Genomic DNA, 23206 nt, shown 5'->3' with positions numbered 1-23206 from the left:
TGTTTTTCTCTGGAGTGAAGGAGGCTGAGGAAGTTTATAAAATTACTTTATTTTATTTAAAGATACAGCACGGTATCAGGCCCTCTGGCCCAAAAGACCCAGGCTGTTCAGTTCCTCCCATGTGACTAATTAACCTAGTAACCCATACACCTTGGACTGTGGGAGGAAACCGGAGCACCCGGAGGAAACCCATGTGATCATGGGGAGAACGTACAAACTCCTTACAGACAGCAGCGGGAATTGAAACCCCGGTTGCTGGCGCTGTGACTGTACTGCCCCGAAACTTTGAGGGGCATTAAAAGGATAGATAGTCACAGTCTTTTTCCAGGGGTAGAGAAGTCGAAAATGAAAGGGCATAGGTTTAAGGCAGAGGGGAAAATGTTTCCATACAGAAGGTGATGATTGTATGGAACACGTTGACAGAGAAGATAGCAGAATTGGGCACAATTACAATGTTGAAAGACATTTGGACAGGTTTATGTCGTCTTCTTGGGTGACGGGGTGAAGATATGTCTCTACCAAAGGAGATGTAAGGCGATCCTTCCCCCCGCTAGCCTGCAGGTCACCCTTGGGCAAGGTGTAGCACCTACTTAGCCCCCGATCAGGGTCACATGAAGTCATAGGATCAGGTGGTGGATGGTCGGATGAGCAGCTGGTGCGTATCACAATTCCTGGTTATGTGACCACTGACACCATGCAGACAATCTCGGAAGAGTATTGATAATGGCTGGAGTCACACGTTTTGTAAAGACACTGCCCAGAAGAAGACAACGGCAAACCACTTATGTAGAACAATTTGCCAAGAACAATCATGGTCATGGAAGATCGCGATCACCCATGTCATACCACACGGTACATAACAAATGAACATGCCCTCTTCTGCCTGTTTCTATCAGGCAGGAGATAGGGAAGCCTAAAGTCCCACACCACCAGATTCAGGAACAGCTATTCTCCCATGACTAAGAAGTTCTCACATCCCTAACTCTACCTCAGCAATGGAGAACAACAGACCACCTCAAACACTATCATAGACTTGTCTATGTGTTGTTTGATTTTTCCCACTGATGTCTTGTTTTGTTGTCGTCCCTTTCTGAGCTGTGTGGCACATTGGGCAGCAACCTAGCCTTTTCTTTAGCATGTTTTGTCTGTGTTTTACGAGGCTGAGTTACTAGCTCGACGCTCAACCCAACACGATGGAAAGCGTGCACAGAGCCGGCCAGATTCGAACCTGGGACCTCTTGCCTCAAAGTCTGGTGCAGAAGCCACTCCACCACTGGCTATGTCTTGTTCTGCAGAGTCCTTCATTACCCTTTCCTGTTTTGTATAATTTATATCCTGTGTGTTATCCACTTCTACGTGCCTGAGATACGGCTGCAGGCAGGTTCTTTACTGTACCCACTCCTCCCTGTCCTTGTGCTGAAGAAAATAAACACAACTCGATTCCTCGAGCCTTTGACCCAGACGTCTACCCCCTCCGGCGTCTGCTTTCCACATCCCATTAGCTGGCACATAACCTTACATCACCTGTCCGATCACAGCCAAGACTCCCCATCTCCACATTCAGTAAGGTCATGTCTGTCCTCCCCTGCCCCAATCTTCAAAAATATCCTCACAGGTCCACACACACAGAGTAATGCAGGCTCTGCACCCCATCGCATCCTTGCTGGCCACGTAGCCACCAAGCTAGTCCCATTTGACCCATATTCCTCAGAACCCTTCCTCTCTGTGTACTAATCCAACCCGCCGGGATCACTCTCTCAGGCAGCTCCTACCATACGGGCTGGCACTTTAGGGCGGAGTTTAGTGTTGAACTATTACAACAAGAGACTTCGGTTCAGTTCCTGTCACATTCTCCCCTTGACCACGTGGGTTTCCTCTGGGTGCTCTGGTTTCCTCCCACATTCCTGTGTGTGGGTGAATAGGTTAATTGGCCACATGGGTGTGGGCTCGTTGGGCTTGTTACCGTGCTGTATCTCTAAATCCTCTGTGTTGCCCTTCGGTCCTTTTTAAATCTCACCTGAATGCTATGCCCTCTAACCTTTGGTTCCCCTTCCCTGGGAAAAAGACTGTGGGAAATTCACTGCCCAAGCCCCTTATGATTTTATATAAGGTCACCCCTCAGTGTTCTCTGTCCCAGATCTCCCGATCACTCAGGCCCTCGAGTTCTGGCAGCATTTCTCCAGACTCTTTCTTATTTAATGTCTTCCATCAGAGCAACCAAAACTGTACACAATACTCCAAATGCAGTCTCACCAACATCTCGTTCAACTAACTGCAACACATCGACTCTTTGAAGTTCAAAGTACATTTATTATCAAACAACTTTGAGATTCGTCTCCTACAGGAAGCCACTAAACAAACGAACCTACTACAAAAAAGAACATCAAACATCCAGTGTGTAGAGAAGAGAAAAGCAAGTCGGGCAAACAGTAAAAGCAAGCAGAGTTCAGGACTGGTGTGCACAAAGAAAGTCCATCCCAGTGCCCTGACTTACATACTAGACACCTTCTTCAAGGCTGTGGATGACACATCAGTGGCTGGCCTCATCAACAGCGATGATGAGCTGGAGTAGAGAGAGGAAGTGGAGTGGCTGGTGGACTGGTGTGAGAAGAGCAACTTTAGTCTGAACGTGGAGAAGGTAAAGGAAATCGTTGTGGACTTCAGAAAGGTGCAGACGAACCATCCCCCTCCGCGAATCCATGGCTCCTCCATCGGGAGAGTTAAGCGCACCAAGTTCCCGGTGGTATACGTCATGGATGACCTCGACGATCCCTTAACATCACCTCCCTGAACAAGAAGGCACAGCAGTGTCTCTACTTCCGAGGAAGACTGAGCCCCCCCCCCCCCCATCTTAACAGAGTTTTACACCATTGAGAGCATCCTGACAAGTTGCATCTCCATCTGGTATGGAAGAATCAAGCATTGGACCAGCGAAGTCCCTACAAAGGACTGAGAGAACCATAGGGGTCTCCCTACCATCCATCGGGGACATTTATCAGGAGCGCTGTGTACACAAGGCCTTTAGTATTATCAGGGATCCCACCCATCCATCCAGCCTCCTCCTTGACTTTCTACCATCAGGCAGGAGTCTCCGATGCATAAAGACAAGAGCAGTCAGGGTGGCGAGCAATCTCTTCCATCAGGCCATTAGGATTCTCAGCTTACTGCCGCATCACATTCAAGGTGTCACCGGTTAATCTGTTCCAGTACAATATTTAATATTATTGCACTTTAGTTTGGGATTTATGTGTGATTCATCTATCTTCATAAGTTATTGTGTGCCATTTGTGTTATGTGTACTACTGTGCTTCACACTCTGGTTCAGAGAAACGTCTCATTTCTATATACATTATATAGTTAAAAGACAATAAACTTGATTTGATTTGACCACCTGTGACACCACTTTCAGCAAACTATGGACTTCTACGGTGAATGGCTGGGCCCGGAGGGTGTTGTGGAACAGAGGGATTTGGGAGGACAAATCCAACCCTGGTTTGGCTGTCCAAAATACCACACTTTGCACTGAACTGAATTGAATGCCATTTGCCAATCCTGATCAAAATCCTCCTGTAATGTATGTGTGTACACACACACGAAATTCTTAAACATTCAGTCCCCCATTCTCACTCACAGGCTGGTACCTCTCTTTGAGTTTACATTCTTGTTCTGCTCCTGTACCTCCTCCCTGTGGTAATAAGAAAATGGCATGACCTGGGTGCTGGGGGTCCTTAATAATGGATGCTGCTCTCTGTGGCTACTCATTGGTTTCAAGTCCTTCCCTCTTCAAGGTCAAACCTAGAAATAATTTACGTTTTAAATTAGGAGAATGTGTGCTACGTCTTGGAATTACTAAACTACTTTCCAAGAAATGTAAGATGCAGAGTGTTGGACTCAGCCCTTGTACATCACAGGCACATCGCTAGTATCTACAAGGGCTGTCTCAAGAAGGCAGCATCCATCGTCAAAGATCCGCACCATCTGGGCCGTGCAATCTTCGCACAGCTCTCATCAAACTGTTGGTGCAGAAGCCTGAAGTCCCACACGACCAGGTTGAAGAGCAGCAATTTCCCTTCAAACCATTCAGTTCTTGAACTGTTCCAGCTGCTACCATCCGGGAAACGGTACCGCAGCATAAAAGCCAGGACCACCAGGCTCCGGGACAGCTTCTTCCACCAGGCCATCAGTCTGATTAACTCATGCTGACACAACAGTATTTCTACATTATGATGACTGTCCTGTTGTACATACTATTTATTATAAACTGCTATAAATTGCACACTTAGACAGAGGCGTAACGTAAAGATCTTTACTCCTCAGGTACAGTATATGAAGGATGCAAATAATAAAGTCAATTCATTATAGCAGCACTACGATCACCTTGGACTACAATGGATATTATTTCTTAGTTCTGTGTTCTTGTAACAATTGTCTACAATTTTTGTTCATTTTTCTTGTGAACGTTGTGTGGCTGATTGCATGTCTAATGCTGATGTAATTAAGTTTTTCATTGCACCTGTACATATATGCACGTTTGCGTATGACAATAAATCAAATTTTACTTTAAATCCTGGGACACCTGGTGATTTTGGAAATATTTATCCTTGTTTCAGAATAATCACTAACAACGAATTAACTATTCTCCCCAGATCAAAACCTCTGCTGAGATATAAAAAAAATGATTTAATGACTCATCGTCTAGAGCTCTGGTGATACATGCTAAAGGTGAGTTTTATTTGTCACGTGTACTCTGAACATACAGTGGAATGTGTCACCTGTGTCTACCAACAGTCCGAGGATTGTGCTGGGACAGCCCGTGGGTATCACCACACTTCCAGCACCAACATAGCATGCCCACAACTGACTAACCCTAACTGTACGTCTTTGAACTGTGTGAGGAAACTGGAGTACCCCGAGGAAACCCACGTGGTCATGGGACGAAGGTACAAAGTCCTATGGTGGGGCCGCAAAGGGAGAAGTCACTGGATATCTCCAATCTCAGGAGTACAGCACCAGCTGGGAATTGAACCCTTGGGAGTACCCACATGGCAGGCGAGGTCACTACCCCTGCACCACCGATGCTGAGGACACAGCGATTTCTGTCCATCCTTTCTGGTTACTCGCCTGACATTTGATAAAAATCACCATCAAAAACCAGATGCAAGTTTCACTTGAGAGATTTTGGCTTGGTTGGCTCCCTGGTTAAAACCTCAGCTTTGTTCCTGAGCTCTGATACTGCCTGCATGAGGTTTGTTCAAATACCTGCACCTGTCCGCAGCAGTAATGTGATCACTCGAGTCGAGCATGATGTCCTCCTAAAGGGTTATGATCTTAACAGAGAAGACGTGTGTAACCCTGATGCACAGGCGGCCACCACACGGCCCTTGACCGATCGGGGGTCAGGGCCCAGCGACAGGGGGAGCAAGATGACTGCAGACCCCTCACGGCCGTTGTGATGTGTCATCATCTTCCGCCAGCTCCACCATTGGGGTCTTGGTCCGATCACACTGAATGGACCCTCCCCCTTAACCTTACTGCCACGGGTGACCCTACCAGGAGCTAAACTCCAATTAGCATTACTCTCGGGATCTCACAAGCCTCTCCACCACCACAAGATGGAAGATATTTAGAGAAGAACCTTCCTGTCTGTACCACTTTTAAAAGCCTGTTCCAACCTAAACAGAAAAACTTACTTCTAAATCGCCTTTAAATTTCTCCCCTCATCATAAATTTGTACCCCTTCTAGACTCCCTGCTCTGGGAAAAAGATTTTAACTATCCTATCTATGTCATTCATTATTTGTGAACGTCTGTAAAACCACTCTTCTCTCTTCAATATTCTACTGAGAATAACACAGCCTATATCTGTGATGGCTCCGGGCTTGTACCCCCTGGAGTTTAAAAAAATGAGGGGATCTCATTGAAACCTATCGAATATTGAAGGGCCTAAACAGAGAGGGTGTGCAGGGGGAGTTTCCTATAGTGGGGGAGTCTGAGACCAGGGGGCAGCCTCAGAATACAAGGACATAACTTTAAACCAACGAGTAGGAATTCTGTGAGGCAAACCTGTGCAATTCGTTGCCTCAGACAACTGTGGAGGACAAGTCACTGGGTACATTTAAAGCAGAGGTTGATAGGTTCTTGATTAGTCATGGCATCAAGGATTACAGCAACCCCTCATCAAATAAAGCTCTTCATTCCAGGTAACATCCTGCGAGTCCCTTTTGCATTCTCTAACGCTATGACACCCTTCCTGTGGCAGCCAGAACCGTGCACAATGCTCCAAATGCACTACAACCAACATTCTGAGCAGGTGCAGTATGATCTCCCAATCCTTACACGCAATGCCCCAGCGATGAAGACAAGCATACTGTAGCAGCTGTCTGGCTCACTGCCCTTGGCCAGTGAGAGCTATAGACTTGCACCCCAAGGTCTCTCTGTACACCAACGCTTCTCAGATCCCTGTGATTTACCCAGTTTGCCTTTGCCGAATACAAGACAAGGAAAATATTTATAGCATAGGGTGCAGTTAGCATTTGGAAATCTGGGGTGGTGCCTGGTTAAACTTTAATTAGATGCAGTATATCTATTTAAATATTAAATGCACGAGATTCTGCAGATACTGGAAATCTTGGAACAACACACATAAAATGCAGATCAGGCAGTATCTATGGTAGTGAGTAAACAATGGGTGTTTTGGGCCAAGATCTTCGATCAGGATTGGAAATGGCCCTGATGAAGTGTTTCAGGCCAAAGCTTAAACTAGTTACTCCAGTCTATTTAAATATTGTAGTGATAAGGGATACAAGATTAATTTGTATTCTTGGCAGAAGAACCAACCACAGTTTTGGGGCTGGAAGAATTTCTTCAGCCAGAAGGTGGTGTATCTGTGGAACTCTCTGCCACTGATGGCTGTGGTGGACAAGTCATTGGGTATATTTAAAGCAGAGGTTGATAGGTTCGTGATTAGTCAGGGCTTCCAAGGTAATGGGAAGAAGGCAGGAGAATGGGGTTGAGAGGGATAGTAAAGGTTGATGGGTGACATGTGCTTTTTCAGCTGACACAGGTGTGATGAGTTAAAGAGTCAGTGTGTTGTAAATTTTGCGCAGTTTTCTTTGGAGGTGATGATTGATCAGAGGCAATGAGACCCTTTGAATGTTGAAAGGACTAGACAGAGTGGATATGGAGATGTTGTTTCAAATAGTAGGGAGTTCTAAGACCAGATGGTACAGCCTCTGAGTACAAGAATGTCCCTTTAAAACAGAGACAAGGAGGAATTTCTTTAGCCAGAGAATTCATTACCACAGGTCATTGTGGAGGCCAAGTCATTGGGTGTATTTAAGGTGGAGGTTAATAGGTTTTTTATTAGCAAGGGTGTCAAAATTTATGGGGAGAAGGCAGGAGAATGGGATTGAGGGGGAAAGTAAACCAATGATAAAAATGGCAGACTTGACAGGCCAAATGGCCTAATTCTGCTCCCACATCTTATAGTACACCAGGTTTTCCACTGCACAGTCCAGTGCCTTATCCCTACCCCATACCGTGGAATCCCGCACTGCACCATCGCATAAACCGCCATCGAGTCTGCTCTCAGCCCTGTGAGGCAGACATCACCAGCAGAGTGAAGTGACAGCCCGCAGTCCAAAGAAACAGCTTCAATGGTGGGACATCGAGCCTGAAGGCACACACCTCTGCTGAACGGACGATGAACCAGCCCAGGAACACTACCTCACTACGTTCGCTCCCGTTTTACACGACTTTTAAAATTCATTTTATACGTTTCTTACTGTAATTTATAATTTGTTTCTTTTAATGTACTGCTGCTGCAAAACAGCAGATTTCACCACATACGTCAGCGATAATAAACCGATTCTGATTCACCAAATGCAGGCGGCTTTAGAATATTGTAAACGGTCCCCCTTTTCCTTTCATTTAACATGAATGGAAGTGACAAACAACACAGATCTGGAGGGCTGCGCCCAGGATGGGCTCTGTACACGACAGATATTTACAGTATTGGCATCTTTCCTACCTGCACCCTCTACCACTTTGTAAGTGTTACAAAATCATGATATGTAGACATTCATACAAATAACATCTTGGTCGAACTGCACTCCCCACTGTCTACTCAAAAGTCTGAGGATGCAGTCCAGCAGCTGTGACACCAATCGGCCCCCCAGCCCAGAGGCCTTTTCATTGGACTCTACTGTATCTTCTAGGCCAGGCCACGGCAGGAGTCAGGGAGTTATTCTATCTGCACAGTTCCTCCTGCTGCCTCGAGGGCAGCTTTTAACTTCTCTGCTTCGTCCTTCGAGACGTTGGCCTTCATCTCCTGAGGCAGCGACTCCACCAGCTTCTTGGCCTGAGAAACAGAAGGACACAACATTATCTGCTGCTTACCTCCCGGGCAGATCCCCAGCCATGGGCAAAACTCCCAATCAAGCCCTAGGCCAGGGCTACCCAGTCTGATGTGTGCATTCAGGTACAGCGGGCAAGTAGATGAGATTTAGATTTTCAGTTAGCTTTGTCACATGTACTTCTAAACATAAAAGTGAAATGTGTTGTTGGCGTCTAATCAGTGAGGATTGTGCAAGGGGCAGTCTGCAAGTGTCGCCGAGCCTCTGGCACCAACAAAGGATGCCCACAGCTTGCAGCTTTGGACTTTGGAAGGAAACCGGAGCACTCGGAGGAAACCCATGTGGTTTTGGGCGGAACATACAATCTCCTTACAGGCAGAAGGAATTGGACCCTGATCTTACAGCTGGTGCTGTAAAGCACTGTGCTAACTGCTATGCTACCGTGCTGCTCCACAGCGTGCTGAAGTGCCGGCAAACACAGTCACGGTACAGCACCTTCCCACTCCCCACTTATGGTGTAGAACAGACACAGGCTGGTGCTACTCAGCGCTGGAATATCAGTGTATTCACCCTGAACGTGCACAACAGCCCACTCAACCAGCATGGCTAGGAAGATGTGTATCGCACAGGCAGTGTGTACAGATACCAACCCTGTAAACAGACCCAAAGCACTGGCTTCAGCTGATTCAGACCACCACTGCTAGACTTTTAAGCAAAACCAACAAGAGGGAATGTATCACTCCCATACAAACTCCACATTAGATTTGTGTATCCTTTAGAATTGATTTTATTGTTGTTAAAGCTCTCAATGGTCTGGGACCTGAATACATCAGAGTAGCTTTCATTTTATAATCCTGCTCGAGCTCTCTGGTCTCTTAAATTTAAACAATCTCCCTCAGAAGATAGTTGGCAGGTCAGTTTTTTGAACTACACTCCTGAACTGTGGAACTCAATGCTGAAAAGGCTGTTGACCCAGTTGACAATTTTAAATGCCAGCACAAATCCTATTTTGAAAAGTGCTCTGTAAATAAAGTCATTATTATTCCATTGAGGCAATTTGAAATGTATCGGATTGATTGTGAATATGTGGCAAGTGTGTGGCAGCCGAAAGATCGTGCAGTGAATCGACTGGGCCTCCTACATGTGGAAGGGTCTCTCTTTTCGCATGGACTTTGTAATCTGCAAGTTTTTTTGCCCATTTCGTCGCTCCCACACTCTGGCATTGAGAGTGGCTGACGCGACTCAGTAAAAACTACTGAGTCTACTACCGGCTGTCATTCTTGCTCTGCGCATACAGAACAGAGCGCAGATACTAGCCTTGCAAATGGGCCCAGTACACTGGGCAGCATGCAGCTAACCTGTTCAGACACCAACCACACCAATGCATCATACAGGGCCACTATTTAAATGCAACTTTTTTGGTCAGGATGTCTCAGAGCTGTCCATGTAATTAAATACTTTGGGAATACAGTCACTGTTCCACAGACATGGAAGCTTTAGAGAGGGCAGGGGAGATTTACCAGGATGCTGCCTGGATTGGAGAGCATATCCTATGAGGAAAAGTTGAGGAAATTCAGATTTTTCTCTTTGGAGTGAAAGAGGACGGGAGGTGATTTGACAAGTGACATAGATGGAGTGGACAGACAAGAGACATATTCCCATGATGAAAATGACTAATACAAGGGGGCATAATTTTAATGTGATTGGAGGAAAGTACAGGGGTGATGTCAAACTAAGACTGTTACACAGAGAATGGAATGCCCTGGCAGATCGGTGGTAGAGGCACATATATTAGGGGCACCTACAAAATTCTTACATAGGCACATGGATGATAGTAAAATGGAGAGCTATGTGGGAGGGAAGAGTTAGATTGATCTTGGAGTAGGCTAAAAGGGTCAGAAAAACGCTGTGGGCATTAGGGCCTGTAATGTGCTATAATGTTCTATGATCTATAAATGACGATCATTTTCTTCAAACCAGTGACATGAGATTGAGTGACTGCCTGAAAGAGCAGGAGGGATCTCAGGGGCACCCTGGGCAGGAGGGGGCTCGGGGGCACACTTCTGACAGAGCAGCACTCTCTCAGTACTCCACTGCAGTAGCAGCCTACGCTGGCTGTACAAACTTGCCTGCCCGGGACTCAACCGGAGATAAGAGTGCTGTCCATTGCGTCCTGTCCTGAATGCCGAGAAGCCTGCCCCATGGAAATTGCCACTGCTCCCTCCTCCAGCCCGTCTCACCTGCACAAGGTTCAGCCCCGAAATACAGTTCTTCACTTCCTTGATCAGTTTCACTTTGTCGGCCGCCTTGAATTCCACCAGCTTCACTGTGAATTGGGTTTTCTCCTTCTTGGCTGGGACGGCTTCATCCTCAATATCCTGAAGAAACAGGGCAACAGAGAGATCGGTGAGAGTGAGAAGGAAGAGATGGGGCAACCCCCAAACACCGGATTATCCCGGTGAGTGTTCCCACACAGGGAGTTAAACAACAGGCTATAATGCCCAGACCTTGCTTTTAGCTTAGGGATGACATCTACTCGATAAATTGAGACAATTCTACCCAGACCAGAGATAATTGTTGAACTTCCAATTTATACAAAAGGTAGTGGATTTGGGCCCCTCCCTCACCATTGAGCACATCTACATGAAACGCTGTCACAGGAAAGCAGCATCCATCATCAGATATCCCACCACCCAGGCCATGCTCTCTTCACACTGCTGCCATCAGCTAGACGGTACAAGAGCCTCAGGACTCGCACCACCAGCTTCAAGAACAGCTTCTACCCCTCAACCATCAGGCTCCTGAACTAAAAGGGATAACTACACTCACCTGCCCATGCTTGAACTGTTTCCCACAACCAAAGATCTCTCTTTAAGGACTCTTTACTTCATGCTCTCGTTATTTATTGCTACTTATTTATATTTACATTTGCACAGTTTGTTGCCTTCTGCAGTCTGGTTTACCTTTCATTGATCCTGTTGTAGTTACTATTCTATAGGTTCGCTGAGTATGAGCACAATAATGAATGCCAGGGTTCTGTATGGTGACATATATGTATTTTAATAATAAAATTTACTTTGAACTTTTTGAACTGAAGGGCAATGCCAGCGGCAGCCTGTTGGATCGAGCGCAGATTCAGCTCAAAGCAGGCAGTGGAAGTAATCCTTTGTCCAGTGCAGCTCAGCCCGACCCCACACTCCAGCCTGCCTTGTATCAGAGTCAGCAACAAGCGACTTACTGGCCACTGGGGATTTACCTGAGAGGCAGGTGCAGCAGCTGCTACCATTCCGGGCATCGGCATCATCCCAACATCCTGAATCTTCAGTGTTTTCTGTAGGGGAAGAAGGTGATTTTTAATTGATACCACAATTCCCACAGAAACCACCAATGCTCTCAACCTCAGCAAGTCTGGACGAGTACAGCTTCAACAACACCCAAGAATCCCAGCAGCGTATGAGTCGTAGCACCCCACCCAGCAGCGGTAATGTGTACCAGCTCCCACACCCCCGCCCAGCGACGGTAACGTGTACCAGCTCCCACACCTCCACCCAGCAGCGGTAATGTGTACCAGCTCCCACACCCCCGCCCAGCAACAGTAATGTGTACCAGCTCCCACAACCCCACCCAGCAACGGTTATGTGTACCAGCTCCCACACCCCCACCCGGCGGCGGTAATGTGTACCAGCTCCCACACCCCCACCCAGCAACAGTAATGTGTACCAGCTCCCACACCCCCACCCGGCGACGGTAATGTGTACCAGCTCCCACACCCCCACCCAGCGACGGTATCGTGTACCAGCTCCCACCAGCGATAGTAATGTGTACCAGCTCCCACACCCTCACCCAGCGGCGGTAATGTTTACCAGCTGCAGGGTGTACTGGACCTTTCAAACGAATCAACTCTACCAGCCAGAAGGCCAAGGGCAGCAAGATCAAGGGGAAGAGCACTGTCCAAGCCACACACCTTTCTGACTTGTAAACAGATCACTGTTCCATCAATGCCTCACTGGGTCAGAATCCTGGAAATGCCTCCCTCATGGCACTGTGGGGTAGATCCACACAGGGACTGCAGCCAGTTCATCACCTTCTCAAGGACATTTAGATTACCAAAGTGCATGGTCATACATCACAGCACTGGAAACAGGACGGGAGAGGGCAGAGCTGCCCATCTCCAGATCCAAGGCCGTAAGACACAGAAGTAGAACTCGGCTATTTATCCCATCACGGCTGATTTATTATCCTCTGAACCCAATTCTCAAGCCTTTTCCCTGTAACCTTTGACACTCTTACTAATCAAGAATCTATCAACTTTGGCTTTGAATGTATCCAATGACATGGCCTCCAGTGTTGCCTGTGGCAATGGATTCACAGGTTCACCATCTTCTGGCTAAAGAAATTCCTCTCCTCTCTGATCTAAAGGGACGTCCTTTTATTCTGCGGCTGTAACTTCTGGTCCTAGTCTCTCCCACTATTAGAAACACCCACTCTATCAGGGCATTTCACATGGTGGAGTAGTGGATAATACAACGCTTTACAGTACAGACGACCCAGGTCTAATTCCTGCTGCTGCCTGTAAGCAGTTTGTACGTTCTCCTTGTGGCTGTGTGGGTTTCCTCCGGGTGCCCTGGTTTCCTCCCACAGGTTGGTAGGTCAATTTGTTAATGTAAATTGTCCTGTGATTAGGCTAGGGTCAAGTTGAGGATTGCTGGGTTGTGCGGCTCAAAGAGTCTATTCCATGCTGTGTCTCATTAATTTAAAAATAAATATTCGATAGGTTACAATGAGATACCCCCCCCCCATTCTAAACTCCACAAGTACAGGCCTAGAGCCATCAAACACCCCTCATACATCAACCCCTTCATTCCCACAATCGTTCTCATGAACTTCCTCTGGACCCTCTCCAATGCCAGCGCATCCTTTCTTAAACAAGGGGCCCCAAAACTACTCACAATACAGCAAATGTAGCCTGACCATTGCCTCATAAACCTGTTAGTCCTGACGAAGGGTCTCGGCCTGAAACGTCGACTGCACCTCTTCCTACAGATGCTGCCTGGCCTGCTGCATTCACCAGCATCTTTGATGTGTGTTGCCTCATAAACCCTCAGCATTACTTCCTCGCTTTAATACTCTAGTCCTCTCAAAATGAATGCTTACATTGCCTACTCAATCTTCACCCTTCCTTATGGGAATCCTGCACTAGGACTCCCAAGTCCAATTTATGAATTTGTTTCCTGATTAGAAAATAGTCTGTGCCTTTATTCCGTTTATCAAAGTGCATGATCATACACTGTAAAAGGGTGGTTGGTACTGGAATGCACTGCCAGCGGTGACGGTGGAGGCAGATACGATAGAGACATTTCGGAGACTCCTAGGCACATGAATATGCAGAGATTGAACGGATATGGACCCTGTGGATGCAGAAGGGATTAGGTGTCGTTAGCTTAATTAGTTCGAACAACACTGTGGACTGAAGAGCACATTCCTGTGCTGTACGAGGCTCCGTCACCCAGTTACACCCATTTGACCAATTCACCTACTTTGGAATGTGGGAGGAAACCATGGGGAGAAGGCTACATCGCTATGAATCTATATCTATAATCACTCTCTCCAGCCTCATGGACATGGGGAGAAGGCTACATCGCTATGGGGCTAGATCCTGACTGGTGTCATATTCAGAGGACATGACCGATTAGCAAAGTAGGTTCATAGGGTGCCCGTCAGGCAGGAGATACCTTTAGCAGATCGTTGAGGTCAGAGATCTCAAGAAGCGTCAGACCTGATATCTCATGTACCAGTTGTTTTATCTTTGGTGAGTACTCCCTGGGAGCGTTGTCGAGGGGCGGCGTTGCCAGGGTATCATCCCGCTTGCAACCACTGGTCCTCAGCGCTCGCCGGGCACAGAAAGTTTGCAGCTCTCGCCTGTCAAAAGATGGGACAGAAACAGCTTGTTGACTTGGGAATACCGGAGGTCAGGGAGATCGAAGGTGTCTCTGCAGCCACTGTTTCCTACAGGAAGAGCAATTCTGAAAACAAAATCAGCCAACGTTGGAAAAACTCAGGTCAGGTAGCATGTAAGGAAAGACAAAGTTTCAGGTTCCAGACACTATATCAGAATCAGGTTTAGCATCACCGGAATATGTCGTGAATTTTGTTTTGCAGCAGTACAATACAATACACAGTAGTCACTTGTCTGTTATGTGCATGTCGTATGATGTGGGCGATTCTTTCAGCCCAGGACAGACAGACAGATCCTCAGAGATGTTGACACCGAGGAACCCTTTCCACTTCTGATCCCCTGATCAGGACTGGTGTGTCTTCCCTCGAATTCCCCTTCCTGAAGTCCACAATCAATTCCTTGGTCTTACTGACACTGAGTGCAAGGTCATTGCTGTGACACCACTCAACTAGCTGATCTATTGCACTCCTGTACGTCTCCTTGTCACCATCCAAAATTCTGCCAACAATAGTTGAGGCATAGGGAAACGTATAGATGGCATTTGAGCTGTTCCTATCCAGAGTCGTGGGCATAGAGCGAGTGGAGCAGTGGCCTAAGCACGCATCCCTGATGTTGATCGTCAGTGAGGAGATGTTATTTCCTATCCACACTGATTGTGGTCTCCTAGCGAAGAAGTCAAGGAAGCAGTTTCAGAGTGTGGTACAGAGGCCAGCTTTTGGAATTTTAATTAGGACTGAGGGTACAATTGTGTTGAATGTTGATCTGCAGTCAATAAACAGCAGCCTGACGTAGGTATTCCCATTGTCTAAGTGATCCAAGGTTGAGCGGACAGCCAGTAAAATCACATCCGCTGTAGACTTACTGTGGCCATTGTGACTGAGAAACGTCAAAGGGCCCTCAACCCAAAATATTTTCAAAGATGGCAAACGTACAGTCCGACTGAAGATCTCAGATCAAGGTTGCAGGACCAGAGCAACATCACAGACTGCGGTGCACTTTACGGAAAAATAGCTCGCCACCCCTACTTCAGATGCAGTGTTGCAGCCCGATGGCTTCAGCATTCTCTGCAAAGACAGAACAGCTCAGTCTTTTAAAGGTAGAGAAGGCACAGTATGTTTCATGATCCACTCATTGTGGTGCACAGATGTGCCCGTTCTGTCTCAGTCCTGCTTACCCAATCTGGGATATCTAACAGTCAAATATCTTCCGTTTAATTGGCTGAGGGAGTTTTCTGCCACCATCCTGGTAACGGTGTTCATTCTATCTCAGGTCAGTGTCAGGCAGGCACTGGAGGAGCTGAACACCGGGATCCACAGGGATGGAGCTGTGGAATCGGATGCGTTCTCTATCACTGTGGGGAATTTCAACCAGGCCAACTTCAATAACTACCACCTGTGGAAACAAAGGAGTCAACACACTTGAGCACTGCTACGCCACAATCAAGAACGCTTACCATGACATCCCACTGCCACACTTTGGAAAGTCCGATCACCCGGCTGTATTTCTACTCCCAGCATACAGGCAGAGGCTGAAGACTACAGCACTAGTGGTGAGGACCAAGAAGGTCTGGTCGAGGAAAGTGGAGGAGCGCTTACAGGACAGCTTTGAGTCAGAGGACTGGACAATAGTCAGGGATTCATCTTCCAATCTGAATGAATATGACACAGTTGTCACCGACTTCATTAAGACCTGTGTGGACAAATGTTGGCCTTTGAGAACATACCATACATACCCAAACCAAAAGCCATGGATGAACCAGGAGATTCATCGTCTGCCGAGGGATAGATATGTGGCATCCCAGACTGGAGGTCTAACACTATGCAAGAAGTCCAGATAAGATCTACAGGCCATGAGTGAGAAAACAATTCCAATTGGGGATAGAGATGGAATCAGATGCACATCAGCTCCAGCAGGGCTTGCAGTCCAACAAAGGAAATCTAACATCGTCACTGGTTGTGATGCTTCATTCCCAGATGAGATCATTGCCTCTTACGCTCACTTTGAAAGGGAGAATGAAACTACACCTGTGTGAATCCCCGCACCATCTAGTGACCCTGTAAACTCTGGCTTAGAGGTCGACGTCAGGACATCTTTCAGGAGGGTGAAGCCTCACAAGGCGCCAGGTGCTGATGGTGCAGCTGGTAGGGCACCGGAAACCTGTGCCACCAACCAGTAGGATTGTTCAAGGACATCTTCAAACTCTCTCTGTGGCAGTTGGAAGTTCCCATTTGCTTCAAAAGGGTGTCAATTATACCAGTGCCCAAGAGCAGGGTGAGCTGCCTCAACGACCATCTCGCAGTGACACTCACATCTGCGTGATGAAATGCTTTGAGAGACTGGTCATGGCCAGAATCAGCTCCAACAAGCGCCTGGAACCACAATGGGCCCACAGTAGATGCAACCCCACTGGACCTGGAACCACAATGGGCCCACAGTAGATGCAACCTCACTGGCTCTCCGCCTGGCCTTGGATCCTCCGAACAACAGTGGTTGCTACGTCAGGCTGCTGTGCACTGACTACAGCTCAGCACTAAACACAATGAAACCCTCAGTTCCAATCAACAAGCTCCAAAACCTGGGCCTCTGTACCTCCCTCTGCAAACGGATCCTTGACTTCTCACCAGGAGACGATAGCCTGCGTGGATCAGAAACATCTCTTTCTCGCCGACCATCAACACTGGCGCGCCTCACTGCTCTACTCTCTTAACACCCACAACTGTGTAGCTAGGCACAGCTCAAACAGCAACTATGAATTTGCCAATTACAAACCTGTTGCTGGCAGAATTTCAGACGGTGACGAGGAGGCGTACAGGAGTGCGTTACATCAGCTGGTTGAGTGGTGTCACAACAACATTGCACTCAACATCAGTAAGACCACGGAATTGATAGTGGACTTCGGGAAGGGGAAGTCGAGGGAAGACACACCAGCCCTCATCGAGAGATCAGCAGTGGAAAGGGTGAGCGGCTCCAAGTTCCCAGGTGTCAACATCTCTGAAGATCTATCCTGGACACAACATACTGATGTGGATACAAAGACAGTGGCTTTATTTCATGAGGACTTTGTATGTCACAAAAGACACTCGCAAATTTCAACAGATGTACCGTGGAGAGCATTCTAAGTGGAGGCATCACTGTCTGGTACAGAAGGCCCACTGCAAAGGATCGAAAAAAACTGCAAGAAGTTGCAAACTCAGCCATTGGCACCAGCCTCCCAGCAGCGAGGGCACCTTCAAACAGGCCGCATCCATCATCAAGGATCACCACCACGTAGGACATGGCCTGTTGCTATCATCATCAGGGAAGATGTACAGGAGCTTGAAGACACAGTCAATGTTTCAGCAAGAGCTTCCCCTCTGCCACCAGACTGCTGAATAGCCAATGAACCCTGAACACTACCTCCCTATTTTTTGTTCTTTTTAATACTATTTAATTTAGTTTTTATATATACTTACTGCAACATATTGTTTTCTTGTATTATGTACTGCTGCCGCAAAACAAATTTCACATATTAAAGCTGATCCTGAGACGCTGTTAGACCTGAGTACTTCTAGTAGTTTCTTATTTTATTTCCGATTTCCAGCACTCGCCGCTTTTTAAAAAAAATTCTTCCCAAAACATCATAGTGGACAGTGAGGAAGACAATCATGGCTTGCATCAGGTGGAAAGATGGCGAGGTGTCGCACCTCTGTAGGACCAACCAGGGTAGGTCTTGCACGGTGAACAGTGGGTACTGAGGAGTGTGGAAGAACAAAGGGATCTGGCTCATAATTTGGTGAAAGTGGCATCACAGGTGGATAAGCTTTTGGCACATTGGCCTTCATAAATCAATGTACTGAGGACAGGAAAAGGGATACTGAAATTGTACAAGGTGATGGAGAGGCCTAATTTGGAGTATCGTGTGCAGTTTTGGTCATCTATCTACTGGAAAGATGTAAATAAGATTGAAAGAGTGCAGAGAAAATTTACAAGGATATTGCCAGGTCTGGAGGACCTGAGTTATAAGGAAGGACTGAATAGGTTAGGACTTCATTCCTTGGAATGCAAAAGATTGAGAGATTTAATAGAGGTATACAAAATTATGAGGGGTAATAGATAGGGTAAATGAAACAGGCCTTTTCCACTAGGGTTGGGTAGGATTACAACCAGAAGTCATGGGTGAAGGGTGAAAGGCGAAACTTCACTCAGAGGGTGGTGAGGGTGTGGACTGAGCTGCCAGCGCAAGTGGTGCATGCGAGCTCGATTTCACTGTTTAGAAGTTTGGATGGGTACATGGATGGGAGGGGTATCGGGGGCTGTGGTCCAGGTTGATGGGAGCAGGCAGTTTAAATGCTTTCGGCATGGACTGGATGGGCCAAAGGGCCCGTTTCGGCGCTGTACCTCTCTGTGAGTGGCAGTAACAGCAGCAGAGGGTCAGTATTCCGAAAGGCAACCTCTGGTGATGGGAGAGTAAACTCAGGGACGCAAAGCCTGGGAGGGGTGGGGAGAGAGAGGGAGGAGGGAGACACAAGGGGGGACGTGGGGAGAGGCGGGAGGAGGGAGACACAGGGGGGACGGGGAGAGGCGGGAGGAGGGAAACATGGGGGGACGTGGGGAGAGGCGGGAGGAGGGAGACACAGGGGGGGACGTGGGGAGAGGCGGGAGGAGGGAGACACAGGGGGGCCGGGGGGACGTGGGGAGAGGCGGGAGGAGGGAGACACAGGGGGGGACGTGGGGAGAGGCGGGAGGAGGGAGACACAGGGGGGACGGGGGGAGAGGCGGGAGGAGGGAGACACAGGGGGGACGGGGAGAGGCGGGAGGAGGGAGACACAGGGGGGACGGGGAGAGGCGGGAGGAGAGAGACACAGGGGGGGACGTGGGGAGAGGCGGGAGGACGGAGACACAGGGGGGCCGGGGGGAGAGGCGGGAGGAGGGAGACACAGGGGGGGACGTGGGGAGAGGCGGGAGGAGGGAGACACAGGGGGGACGGGGGGAGAGGCGGGAGGAGGGAGACACAGGGGGGACGGGGGAGAGGCGGGAGGAGGGAGACACAGGGGGGACGGGGGAGAGGCGGGAGGAGAGAGACACAGGGGGGGACGTGGGGAGAGGCGGGAGGAGGGAGACACAGGGGGGACGGGGGGACGTGGGGAGAGGCGGGAGGAGGGAGACACAGGGGGGACGGGGGGACGTGGGGAGAGGCGGGAGGAGGGAGACACAGGGGGGATGGGGGGACGTGCGGAGAGGCGGGAGGAGGGAGACACAGGGGGGACGTGGGGAGAGGCGGGAGGAGGGAGACACGGGGGGGGGCGTGGGGAGAGGCGGGAGTTGGCAGACACAGGGGGGACGGGGGGACGTGGGGAGAGGCGGGAGGAGGGAGACAGGGGGGACGGGGGAGAGGCGGGAGGAGGGAGACACAGGGGGGGACATGGGAAGAGGCGGGAGTTGGCAGACACAGGGGGGACGTGGGGAGAGGCGGGAGGAGGGAGACACAGGGGGGACGTGGGGAGAGGCGGGAGTTGGCAGACACAGGGGGGACGGGGGAGAGGCGGGAGGAGGGAGACACAGGGGGGGATGTGGGGAGAGGCGGGAGGAGGGAGACACAGGGGGGACATGGGGAGAGGCGGGAGGAGGGAGACGGGGGGACGTGGGGAGAGGCGGGAGGAGGGAGACACAGGGGGGGACGTGGGGAGAGGCGGGAGGAGGGAGACACAGGGGGGGACATGGGGAGAAGCGGGAGGAGGGAGACACAGGGGGGGACGTGGGGAGAGGCGGGAGGAGGGAGACACAGGGGGGACGGGGGAGAGGCGGGAGGAGGGAGACACAGGGGGGGACGTGGGGAGAGGCGGGAGTTGGCAGACACAGGGGGGACGTGGGGACACAGGGGGGACGTGGGGAGAGGCGGGAGGAGGGAGACACAGGGGGGACGTGGGGAGAGGCGGGAGTTGGCAGACACAGGGGGGACGTGGGGACACAGGGGGGACGTGGGGAGAGGCGGGAGGAGGGAGACACGGGGGACGTGGGGAGAGGCGGGAGTTGGCAGACACGGGGGACGTGGGGAGAGGCGGGAGGAGGGAGACACAGGGGGGGACGTGGGGAGAGGCGGGAGTTGGCAGACACAGGGGGGACGTGGGGAGAGGCGGGAGTTGGCAGACACAGGGGGGACGTGGGGACACAGGGGGGACGTGGGGACACAGGGGGGACGTGGGGAGAGGCGGGAGTTGGCAGACACAGGGGGGACGTGGGGAGAGGCGGGAGGAGGGAGACACAGGGGGGGACGTGGGGAGAGGCGGGAGGAGGGAGACACAGGGGGGACGTGGGGAGAGGCGGGAGTTGGCAGACACAGGGGGGACGTGGGGACACAGGGGGGACGTGGGGAGAGGCGGGAGGAGGGAGACACAGGGGGGGACGTGGGGAGAGGCGGGAGGAGGGAGACACAGGGGGGACGTGGGGAGAGGCGGGAGTTGGCAGACACAGGGGGGACGTGGGGACACAGGGGGGACGTGGGGAGAGGCGGGAGGAGGGAGACACAGGGGGGGACGTGGGGAGAGGCGGGAGGAGGGAGACACAGGGGGGACGTGGGGAGAGGCGGGAGTTGGCAGACACAGGGGGGACGTGGGGAGAGGCGGGAGGAGGGAGACACAGGGGGGGACGTGGGGAGAGGCGGGAGGAGGGAGACACAGGGGGGACGTGGGGAGAGGCGGGAGTTGGCAGACACAGGGGGACGTGGGGACACAGGGGGGGACGTGGGGAGAGGCGGGAGGAGGGAGACACAGGGGGGGACGTGGGGAGAGGCGGGAGTTGGCAGACACAGGGGGGACGTGGGGAGAGGCGGGAGGAGGGAGACACAGGGGGGGACGTGGGGAGAGGCGGGAGGAGGGACACACAGGGGGGACGTGGGGAGAGGCGGGAGTTGGCAGACACAGGGGGACGTGGGGACACAGGGGGGGACGTGGGGAGAGGCGGGAGGAGGGAGACACAGGGGGGGACGTGGGGAGAGGCGGGAGTTGGCAGACACAGGGGGGACGTGGGGAGAGGCGGGAGTTGGCAGACACAGGGGGGACGTGGGGAGAGGCGGGAGGAGGGACACACAGGGGGGACGTGGGGAGAGGCGGGAGTTGGCAGACACAGGGGGACGTGGGGACACAGGGGGGGACGTGGGGAGAGGCGGGAGGAGGGAGACACAGGGGGGGACGTGGGGAGAGGCGGGAGTTGGCAGACACAGGGGGACGTGGGGACACAGGGGGGGACGTGGGGAGAGGCGGGAGGAGGGAGACACAGGGGGGGACGTGGGGAGAGGCGGGAGTTGGCAGACACAGGGGGGACGTGGGGAGAGGCGGGAGGAGGGAGACACAGGGGGGGACGTGGGGAGAGGCGGGAGGAGGGACACACGTCCTCCACCCCACCGTGTTCCCGTGAAGCCAGTGGAGACGGATTTGAAGAAGGCGGTACTGGAGGGTCGGGCGCCGCCCGGACCGGCCCCGCTGTGGGTAAAGGATCTCGATCACTTTCCCGGGCTCTTGGGCCTGCCGCTGACCCTCTATCCCAGTCCCGGAGCGCCCCGCAGCCGGGGCCCACCCCCACCGCCAGATATTCTCCCGGTACCTCAGCCTCAACCCGGTGACTGAGCAGCTCCGGACAGGCCGGGCACAGAGTTCCCGGGCGGGCCCACTCACACACACACAGCCCCTAGGTACCCAAGCAGAAGGCGGACGGGCCCAGACATAGTCCCCGGTACCTGAGCGCTCCCCGGACGGGCCCGGAGCCGGACACTCTCCCCAGGGCGGCGAACATCTCCCCGGCGGGCGGCGGGCAGCACGTGCACCGGTGACCTCCAGCGCCTCACCTACCCGGCAGGCAGCGCGCCGCCGCTCGTCAACAAAACTTTATTGACAACAACCCGGAAGCTGGCCGATGCGGAAGTGAAGACAATGTGCAAAATAACAATCAAACACTGGGTGTTAATCAACCATGCTCGGGTCTCGGCCTAAAACATCTACTATTTACTCTCTCCTTAGCCTGCCGAGCTCCTCCAGCTTTTGGTGTGTGTTGCTTTGGATTCCCAGCATTTTCTCGTTGTGTTTGTGACACCGTTACTACGGGAAGGATGTGGTTACCTGGGAACGGAGGGAAGCAGAAATGAGGAGAAATTGGATCGGCCCTCGGTCTAGGAGGCTGAGGGGCAACCTTCGAGAGCTTTACACAATTATGATAGTTGGAATTTAACCCTGGGGCAGGAAAGCCTAGAACTAGAGAATACACTGCTTTAGGTGGGAAATGAGACCATTAACCCCCGTCGAGGCTGCCCCACTGCATTCGATCAACTCTATTCCCCTGCCTGCTGCCCCTGACCCTGACACCCGATAAAGTGTGGTGGGCATACGTTACGAGCTGCGGGGGAAGTGGTCGAGCCAAGTACAGCATCTAAAAAACATTCGGAATGGTACTTAGGACAGATAGGGTGTAGAGGGATATGGGCCTAATGTAGGCAAATAAGATTTATATTGACGTGATTTATGTTTGCAGTTATGATAAACATGGTGGGTGTATAGGGCCAATCTCTGTGCTGTACGATTCTGAAAGGTGGATGGGTGGTATGATGAATAGGAGGAGGAACTTTCACAACGCCTCAACACACACCAGCATGGTCCCAGACTGCAACAGGTTTACAATACTGAGACAGCTGTAACCGCACTCTGTGGCTACCACTCGTGTACAATGCCAGCATGTTCCTGGTACAAAGCTGGAAGCTGTTTTTGTCCACGGTCTGAAAAGATGGCATTTGCTGTTTTCTTTCACTTTATCACTGCTGCCTTTCTTGCAGCAACTCAACGACTCAGGAGCAGCTTCTCCCCTCTGCCATTCGATTTCTGAATGGACATTGAACCCATGAACACTACCTCACACTTTATTTTTGCGTGACT

General features: G+C 50.8%; 1 protein-coding gene and 1 long non-coding RNA gene across 2 annotated transcripts; both read right to left on the bottom strand.

Annotated features, from left to right (window-relative positions):
- Positions 1-7785: 7785 nt before the first annotated feature.
- On the bottom strand, positions 7786-22161 carry mrpl12 (mitochondrial ribosomal protein L12). The gene is made up of 5 exons (XM_063030581.1): positions 22021-22161; positions 14086-14272; positions 11610-11684; positions 10594-10731; positions 7786-8358 (listed from the first exon to the last, which is right to left on the bottom strand). The coding sequence occupies exons 1-5, from the start codon at positions 22074-22076 to the stop codon at positions 8242-8244; spliced, it is 573 nt and encodes a 190-aa protein (XP_062886651.1). The 5' UTR covers positions 22077-22161; the 3' UTR covers positions 7786-8241.
- Positions 15050-17563, bottom strand: LOC134336548 (uncharacterized). Its single transcript, XR_010015826.1, has 3 exons — positions 17079-17563; positions 15484-15998; positions 15050-15373 (listed from the first exon to the last, which is right to left on the bottom strand). It is a non-coding gene; the product is annotated as an uncharacterized LOC134336548 (long non-coding RNA).
- Positions 22162-23206: the final 1045 nt, after the last annotated feature.

Source organism: Mobula hypostoma, chromosome 22 (assembly GCF_963921235.1).
Source record: "Mobula hypostoma chromosome 22, sMobHyp1.1, whole genome shotgun sequence".
NCBI lineage: Eukaryota > Metazoa > Chordata > Chondrichthyes > Myliobatiformes > Myliobatidae > Mobula > Mobula hypostoma.
Note: the sequence above shows the minus strand (reverse complement) of the source record. Positions and strands in the feature narration are given on the sequence as shown.